Source organism: Choristoneura fumiferana, chromosome 2, assembly GCF_025370935.1.
Source record: "Choristoneura fumiferana chromosome 2, NRCan_CFum_1, whole genome shotgun sequence".
NCBI classification, from domain to species: domain Eukaryota; kingdom Metazoa; phylum Arthropoda; class Insecta; order Lepidoptera; family Tortricidae; genus Choristoneura; species Choristoneura fumiferana.
Window position 1 is genome coordinate 17,220,344 of NC_133473.1, and position 9,693 is coordinate 17,230,036.

General features: G+C 40.5%; 2 protein-coding genes across 3 annotated transcripts in view; both read left to right on the top strand.

Moving 5' to 3' along the window:
• The window catches only part of LOC141445272 (CD151 antigen-like), a 244,735-nt gene that overhangs the window by 107,410 nt on the left and 127,632 nt on the right, over positions 1-9,693 (top strand). The window lies entirely within an intron of this gene.
• Positions 7,178-7,909, top strand: LOC141445539 (uncharacterized). The gene has a single exon (XM_074111374.1). It carries the CDS (start codon positions 7,178-7,180, stop codon positions 7,907-7,909), a length of 732 nt encoding a protein of 243 aa, XP_073967475.1.

A 9,693-nucleotide genomic window follows, 5' to 3' on the forward strand; every position in this document is an offset into this window, starting at 1 on the left:
TGCATATTGGGAACTTCACACATACCAATGAATTACTTCACAGGTGTGTGCAGGTTTCCTAACGATGTTTTCATTCACCGTAAAGCTAGCGGTAAATTACAAATGTAATTTGGCACATGAATTTCGAAATACTCAGAGGTGCGGGCCGGGATTTGATCACACGAACCTCTGCTTAAGAGGTGATAGGTCAAACCACTAGGCCACCACGGCTTTTACGAGTATAACATATTTTAAGTAAATGAAAGGCAACATCCTTTTAGTTTCTACAAAACCCTAACATTTCAAAAACAAGCAATAGCCTATTTTAGGTAGCTCTATCATAATAGAGCTAAGTTTTAATCAGTAAACAAATGACAGTCCGTTATCTGTTGACGTAGCCCGGCAGTTAGTTGATGGCTTGGATTAGTGTGAGCCGAGTCATTAATAAAATAATCCACGTAAATTAAGCGACTTTTCAGGTATGCTAGATTATTAATGGTGGTGACCAGGTGAAGGAGAAAGTTGGTGTCGTATCCTATCAGGAAGTCAAACAGGTCCCGAAGACCGTGTGGGTGGACGTCACTAATAAGAGCGTAGCTCTTAAATTTAAGAAAAAAAATTGGTTTAAAACCAATAACCTTTGCCCCTTCCTTATTCCGCATAGTACGGCACCTACTCCGTAACTGTAACCATTAAGTTCATCTGATGAATTTACGTGAAAACAACTTGGTGGTTGCGGTAGTGTGTGAGGAGAGGTATATTAAGATCACCTCAAGTGACTAAGTTAGAGAAGGACCATTTGTTGCGGTTTTGATGAACATACATAATAGTGATGGCTAAATTTTGTGCTAATATACAACATACAACCACGCTGTGAGAGCGGAATAGCAAGATAAAAGGTTTTAGATCTTTTCTAAGTAACGAATGATCTAAGTACTTATTGATTTCACGAAATGGTGGTGATGTTTATTTTATTTTGACTCAATGTCCTAGTCCGTCAGTTTAAGTCCAATTAACTTTTATTTATAAACTGTAACAAAGGAAAGTAATCGAATTCAACCCAATTAATTTACGTAATTGACTAGAAGTGAACAGATTTTTTAGAAAATGTTTTGTTCATTTTTACTGATTTGCGTCGTGATTTGTCGAGGCCACTTAGTGTAATTAAACGAGAAGACGTTTTTCAACTTAGATTCTTATTTTACAGGGTTTTTTCGCTTCTTATTTAATTTTAAGAATTACACTTAGAACAGTGACTGCCATTATACCTAAGAATTAAAGAAGAAGAAAATAAAAAAAGAAGAAAAGAAACAACTTTAATTCATATTGTTATACGAAAATAAAAATAAAATACACTACGTTACATTGGCAAAATCTACAAACAAAAGTCTTAAGGCATGTTTAACCACTCAATTGAAATAAGAGACAAATATCTATGATGGCGTCTTTGTTTGTTTTGTTCGAACAAACTAAGGCGGCTTGACATTAATTCGGCGGTTTGCTCGTTGTAGTGAGCAAGTTAAAATATCTTTATTTAAAGCTTATTGCCAAGTGACACGAGCAGCCTATGGACCAACTATACCCAGAGGGCCATCAACGCTTTCCGAGTCCAGTATAATAATGGATTCAGGATGCTGATGGGACTGCCGCGCTTCTGCAGCGCATCAGGGATGTTTGCGCAGGCGCACACTGATGATTTTTACGCCATAATGCGCAAGAAAACAGCCTCTTTGCTCAGTCATTTGCGCGCCAGTCCCAACACCATCCTGAGGACAGTTGCTGACAGGTATGACTCACATATAATGCGTCATTTCATGCACATTATAGTTAGTAAGAGGTCGTGCCCTGGTAGCAGTCGCCAATGATTTATTTAGATTTAAATTTATTCAATGAATTATTCTAGTTATTATTTCTGGTATTTATTTTTAAAAAATATTATCATAAATTATTATTTAAATTCATTACTAACATAGTTATAGGATGACATTGTATGCTAACAGAACTATGGATTCTTTGTGATCTGAATTAAACGATTTTTATTTTTTTTATTAATCTGTCAAATAAAATTCATCGATGAATAGTGAAACAGGTAGGAAACAGGTCATCAACCATTTAAAATGTAGGTTTAAAAAACGCACTAACAAAGATGACTAATATATGCAGGTACTTAAAACAGTCTAGCCTCAAGGCAAAATCTAATTCATCCTAGAATTATTAATAAACATAAAATCTAATAACAATTATTTCATTGTCATAGACACAACCCACATTAATATTATTTATTACCTTTTATTCCTTTTAAGCTTTTTCTAGCAAACCAGAATTCTAGCAACACTTTTGGCAAACAATTCGTTCAAGTGTTACCTAAGACATTCGAGTAAAAGCAAAATAAATACACCCCCATATATTTTTGATAAATCCGCCAGCATTTCGCGACGTATGCGACCCGGCGCATATTGAAATGTGTCGTATTTATCTTCGTGGCGCGGCGTGAAAAATACTGGCGGGCGGCGTTACTCGTTTCCAGAGTCGCTAGAGTACGTCGATGCAGTACCATGTACAGTCAGGCACGCCTTAGAAAAGATAGGAAATCATCTACTTTTCTCTGTCCAGAATTATTGTTAATAACAAAGAGTTAAATAACTTTCTGCACTCCAAAACTCGTATTATAGATAGGTATCAAGGTGAAGCTGAAGCTGAAGTGGGACTGGGCCGGACATGTCTGCCATATGCATACGGACCGATGGGCACGAATCGTTAACAAATGCGTTTCGAGGGATGGCCAAAGGAGCAGAGGCAGAACCAAGAGGACATGATGGGACGACCTGAGCGCTTTTCAGTTCGAAAGGCATGTCCAGGATAAGGAAAAGTGGTCGATATGTATATTATCGACGGTTGAAAATATAAATTTACTAAGCGACATTTATAAGAAAACTTTGAGACAAACAACAGAGAAAACTTTACTGATTCCGAACATGTAGGTATATAACTCGCTATCTTAAAAAATGTCAGTCAATTTCTCCTTTCAACCGTCAATATATATTACGGCATGCATAAAAAATCTTTATATTTTAAAATGTGCAGGAGTGTACTGCACGCTGCAACCACGTATTACTCTTGCATCGTGGTTCTCCGAGAAAATCCCGCCGTCAGCCACGCGTAATATTGCCAATACGATCACGCGGTCAACTGTACGTAGCGACGGAAAATTCAATTTCCCGCCGAATAATTTGCACCTTTTTCCATCCTAAAAACGTTTTAACTGAATTAACGCTCTGATTAATATAATAATTCACGTTTAATTATAAAGGACATGTTTGCGTGTCGAAATATCGTGAACTGAGTTGATGAATTATTTTGCTTAAAAAATTGAATCTCTATTCAAAACACATATTCGGAAAATTTATTGGAGCTAGGAAAGCATTATTAAACACTTAGCAAAGTTAAAACAGATAGATGAACTAACAGAATTTCTTTGCTCACCCGAGACCTTATGATAGCTAACCTTATGCAAGAGATGCGTGTTCATGCTTTTCCTCCTCCTTCACACTGTAAGAACACACACAAATCACACAAACCCATCTATCACCACCACCACCCACCACCACACTACACTGACGCGTTTTGAACTCCACCAGCGCTTATCTTCAGAGCAACACAACCGTATACGGGTGGTGGTGGTGGTGATGGATGGGTTTGTGTGATTTGTGTGTGTTCTTACAGTGTGGAGGTGGAGGAACTGCATGAACACGCATCTCTTGCATAAGCTTAGCTATCATAAGGTCGCGGGTGAACAAAGTAATTCTTTTACTTCATTGATATGGACCTCCGCAAAGTAACGCCTGATTCAATAAATTATTTAAAACAGATAATTTTTTAATGAATACAGATGTTCGCTTTCGTGTAATATTCTATGTTTATATGTTTCCTAATGCTTATACCTACATAATATATGAATTTATATGTATCATTTTCTTTTTACCGCACGTAATTTTGTCATTTTGCCAATCTTTTTTTTTTCAACTGGATGGCAAACGAGCAAGTGGGCCTCCTGGTGGTAAGAGATCATCACCGCCCATAAACATCTGCAACACCAGGGGTATTGCAGATGCGTTGCCAACCTAGAGGCCTAAGATGGGATACCTCAAGTGCCAGTAATTTCACCGGCTGTATTACTCTCCACGCCGAAACACAACAGTGCAAGCACTGCTGCTGGTAGCAATCTGGGCGGACCTTGCACAAGGTCCTACCACCTGTCCCTATCTTTGTTTTTTTTTTCATTTCAGGTTTGCTTTAGTTTTACTTATTTTTCTGATTGTCTTATATTTACTTAGTTATTTTTAATTTTAACGCCCGGTTTCACCACTCATAGACAAATTTTATGTGACAGATAAATTTGATGCCTACGCTGTTAATTCGAACAAAGCAAACAGTGAGTGGTGAAACAGGGCCTTAATATGAAAACATCGATTCAACTCCCATCAGCTCTTTCTCTCCAAAATGGTGATTCTCTTTACCGACGTGTCACCGTTTACAGATGAAATTTATTAGCGCGGAAACATTTTGAAATTTTCTCTAAATTTGACAGTAACCGAACGCAAGCAGGATTTCCGATTCGCTGGTTCTGTCCGGACAAATCCGGATTTTTAGGTCGAATCCAGCTCACACCCGGATATTGAAATTGAATTTCAGATTGTAACAAAACATTATACCAAGTTTGAAACAATACAAAATTAAGTCAATACATTACGTGTCGGAAATTGACTTTCTAAGGAAATGAGGGTCGTGCCTTGTATGCTAAGATGATAAGCTTCCGGTGTGTTGTTAATACATTTAGGACCTGTTTCGCTACTCTCTGATAAGTTCTTGATATAATTTGTGACAGTTCGAATAAACAGAGTACCAGAGAGGTCGAGCTTAGCTCGGGCTATATAACACGATACAAACGTATTCCAAATTTCACCGAAAACATTAGAGCTGTTTCCGATATCCCCGAAATAAATAAAGGTAATACTTGTACAAGAATTGCTCATTTATAGTTAATTTTTCTAAATATAATCATGAAGAATACCAGTATCTTATTACCGTACCCACTTGTACTATTATTTATGACCTAGGTCGTGAAACACACGATTTTTGCCAATTTGTAGGTGGGAGGAAGCCCCAGCACCTGTTTCCCAGTTTGAGACACAACTGCAATATATGTATGCTGAGTGCATACGCTAGATAAGCATAAGCACTACTACCAACTATCAGAACAGTAGCAAATATTGCACTACACTTGGGAATATGGTGTAGTAAAGTTTTCTATATCGTGACAGATTTTGCTTCAATGTATTTGTAATTAAGTAATACTGCACCTATCCGTTTGTCACTTTGGTTCAATTAGTAACTAGACAAACGTTGGCGTTGGCGTTGGTTCTTAGATAGGTCGGGGTTCCGACTGTAGTGGAGATATTATGTAAAAAACTGGCCAAGAGCGTGTCGTACATGCCCAGGATAGGGTTCCGTAGCCATTACGAAAAAATCAAATAATATTTTTCTAAGGATTTCGTATTGTGTACTGAATCTTCCAAGTTTAGGTATATTTTATACCTTAGGCTGCTATTTACTCTTAAACTACTAATAATTCTCAAGCAATCTTGACCGCTATAATTTTCGTTGTAAATTTGATATATTTACTACCATTATGATTTTTTTCAAATTTTTCCACCCACCAGTTTAGATTTTAGAGGGGGGGACGCACGATTTGTCGGGCACGCAGTTAATTAGAAAGGTTAAAGTTTCAAGCGTTTCTAAATTTTTCAGACATTCCCCATTGACAATTTTGCGTTTTATAAAAGATAAAAGCCATTTATTGAAAAAAAAAACAATTGTCCGAAAATTGACGACAATTCGTCAAATTTTCTATGTCACTCGTAAACTTTTATGAAACTGAAAAATTTTCGTTCAGTAGTTTCTGCGTGAAAGAGTGAGAAACATCCATCCATCGCTATAATAGAAGCGTTTTTAAGCTTTAATGCAAGTACGTAGGATATCTTAATTTTAGTTGCCTAATAGAATTAGATAACATTATTATAAATGTGGCTATACCCTACCAGGGTGCATAATATTGTAAGACTTATTTGAATAAGGCCTTATGTATTTTATGTTTTTTGCCAAATAAATAAATACTAATTACTAAATACTAGAAATAAAAATGTGCTTATTTTTTATTGTCCATATTCTTCCCGCCATATCTCGTGAAATATTGATCTCAGAGAAAAAATGTATAGAATCTTTTTTGTAGAAAATTTATGTAGCCTACTTATTTATTAAAACATTTTTGCTGTGGCCCAACATTTACGAGTTATTTACGAAAAGCTAAAAAATGGGACCTTTACGCACTGTCCGATACTATACTATCTTACCCTATATCACTTTGAATTTATCTTTTTTTATTCACTGCACATTTTTACCCGACTGCGAAGAAAGAGGGTTATGTATTTGACGCGTATGTATGTATGTAAGTATGTATGTCTATTCCTAGCATACTGCGATTGCCAACCCGCCTGCTCAGCGTGGCAATTAGAGCAAACCCGACCAAAATGGCAAGTCAGCACGGACCACGGCCCCCAGTTCCCGGCCGCCCTGCTATTCCTGATCAAGGCGGCGGTCACGGTAACGGCAGGGCAGGGGGGGCGAAGAATCCCCGGGTTACGGAAGGCCGCCGGAAAAAACTGACCTTGGCGACGTACAACGGACGCACGCTACGGCTCGACGAGCATCTGGCACAACTCGAAGTTGAACTCGAGAAAATAAGGTGGCACATTCTTGGGTTAAGCGAAGTCCGAAGAGAAGGGGAGGACACGCTAACTCTTGAATCAGGCCACCTTCTATACTATCGAGAGGGAGACCAGCTGTCCAGGGTGGCGTAGGGTTCCTAGTGAATAAGTCTCTCTGTGACAACGTTGTAGAAGTGTCGAGTGTGTCGAACAGGGTTGCGTACCTCATAATTAAGCTAACCGAGAGGTATAGCCTCAAGGTTGTGCAGGTTTACGCACCGACCTCGACGCACTCGGACGATGAAGTGGAAGTTATGTTCGATGACATATCGAAGGCCTTGCACTTCACCACCAAGGCCCACTACAACGTTGTCATGGAGACTTCAACGCCAAAGTGGGAGTACAGAGCTACAGCGAATCGGTAGTAGGATCCCATGGCTTTGGTAGCAGAACATCATCTGGGGCAAATGCTTGTCAACTTCCTCGAAAAGGAGGGGCTATTCTTGATGAACTCATTTTTCAAGAAACAGCTCCAAAGGAAGTGGACATGGCAGAGCCCCGACACTATGACTAAAAACGAGATCGATTTCATCATAACGGACAAGAAGCGCATATTCAGAGACGTCTCGGTGATCAATAGGTTTAATACCGGAAGCGATCATCGACTCGTGCGAGGCTCTCTGAATATCGATTTTAAGCTTGAACGTGTCCGTTTGATGAAATCCAGGCTCCGACCAACTCTGCTCCAAACTATAGTGGGATCTGAAAAGTTTCAGTCTAATCTGGAAAACCGATTCGCTGCCGTACATACCACAAATAGCGTTGGCATTGACCAGGCCCTCGAGAATGTAGTCGGAATCCTCAGGGAGGAAGGTGTGAGATTTTGCGAATTGCAGCGTAAAGGCAAGAAGTCGAAGTTTTCGGAGGAAACACTCAGGCTCATGGAAGAACGACGTGAACACCCACCAGCTACTTTGTCAGAACGACAGGCTCTAAATAAGAGAATTGGCAAACTTGTACGATACGATCTCCGATGCTCCAACACGTTCAATAGAACGAGCGATCGAGCAAAATCGGGGATCAAAAGTGTTTGTCAAATCCCTTGGGAGAAGCTATCTGACGAAGCTGACCACTACGGATGGAGTAGTCGTTTCTTCCAGGCCTGAGATTCTTTCTGAAATGAAACTTCTACAGACAGTTATACGCTATGCATGCATCTCAACCTGATCCCGAAAATGAGGAGTCCAGAGCTACACTAACACGTCACTTACGGAAGACTTGCCAGAAGTCAGCCTGAACGAAATCGCGATGGCTCTTAGGCAGCTTAAAAATGGAAAAGCCCCTGGAGAAGACGGTATTACGACTGAGCTCCTGAAATCTGGTGGTAAACCTATAATGAAGGAGCTCCGGAATATTTTTAATACTGTTCTTTTTGATGGGAGAACTCCAGAGGCGTGGAGTAGGAGTGTTGTCGTGTTGTTTTTCAAAAAGGGTGATAAAACTCTTTTGAAGAACTACCGACCCATTTCACTCTTAAGCCACGTCTATAAGCTGTTTTCGAGAGTCATCACGAACCGTCTTGCGCGAAGGCTCGACGAGTTCCAGCCCCCCGAACAGGCCGGGTTTCGATCGGGATACAGCACCATAGACCACATCCATACAGTGCGGCAGATTATACAGAAGACCGAAGAGTATAATCGGCCCCTGTGCTTAGCCTTTGTAGACTATGAAAAGGCCTTTGACTCGATCGAGATCTGGTCTGTTCTGGAATCTTTGCAGCGATGCCAAGTCGATTGGCGATACATCCAAGTGTTGAGAGGTCTTTACAACGCCGCTACTATGGCCGTGCAAGTCCAGAACCGGCAGTCTGAACCTATCCCCTTGCATCGTGGTGTGAGACAAGGGGACGTTATATCCCCCAAATTGTTCACAAATGCATTGGAGGATGTGTTCAAGACGCTGGACTGGAAGGGGCGCGGCATTAACATAAATGGCGAGTACCTTTCACACTTGCGATTTGCAGATGATATCGTCATCGTGGCCGAAACGCTGCAAGATTTGCAACATATGCTGAATGGCCTAGCTGATTCTTCTCAACGCGTTGGTCTTCGGATGAACCTGGATAAAACCAAGGTTATGTTCAATGAACATGTAAGTCCGGAACCAATTGCAGTTCAAGGCAGTGTTCTCGAAGTGGTTAAGGAGTATGTTTACCTCGGGCAAACTATGCAATTAGGTAAAAACAACTTCGAGAAAGAGGCCAACAGGAGAATACAGTTGGGATGGGCAGCGTATGGGAAACTGCGTCAAGTCTTCACATCACCAATTCCACAGAGTCTAAAGACGAAAGTCTTCAATCAGTGCGTCCTACCCGTCATGACATACGGTGCCGAAACATGGACGCTCACGTTAGGGCTGGTCCACAAATTTAAAGTTGCTCAACGTGCTATGGAAAGGGCTATGCTCGGAGTTTCTCTGAAAGATAGAATTCGTAACGAAGTGATCCGACAGAGAACCAAAGTTATCGACATAGCCCACCGCATTAGCACGCTGAAGTGGCAATGGGCCGGCCATATAACCCGAAGAACCGATAACCGTTGGGGTAGACGAGTTCTTGAGTGGAGACCACGGATCGGCAAACGTAGTGTAGGACGTCCTCAGACTCGGTGGAGCGATGATCTTCGCAGGGCAGCTGGCAAGAGCTGGATGAGAATAGCCGAGGATCGTGCTCAGTGGCGTGCCATGGGAGAGGCCTATGTCCAGCAGTGGACGAACATAGGCTGATGATGATGATGATGATGATGTCTATTCCTATTGTCCTCTCGTAATACTCAAACGCTTAACTGGTTTTGATAAATGAAACGTCATTGTATTCGTCTTAATGACGCGAGTGACACTGGGTACATTTAATTCTTAAAAAATCAAAATGTCGTATTTTTGGCTGCCAAAT

Excerpts from the sequence above, each read along its gene's own strand:
- LOC141445539 (XM_074111374.1), top strand. The coding sequence starts at position 7,178 with ATGGCTTTGGTAGCAGAACATCATCTGGGGCAAATGCTTGTCAACTTC.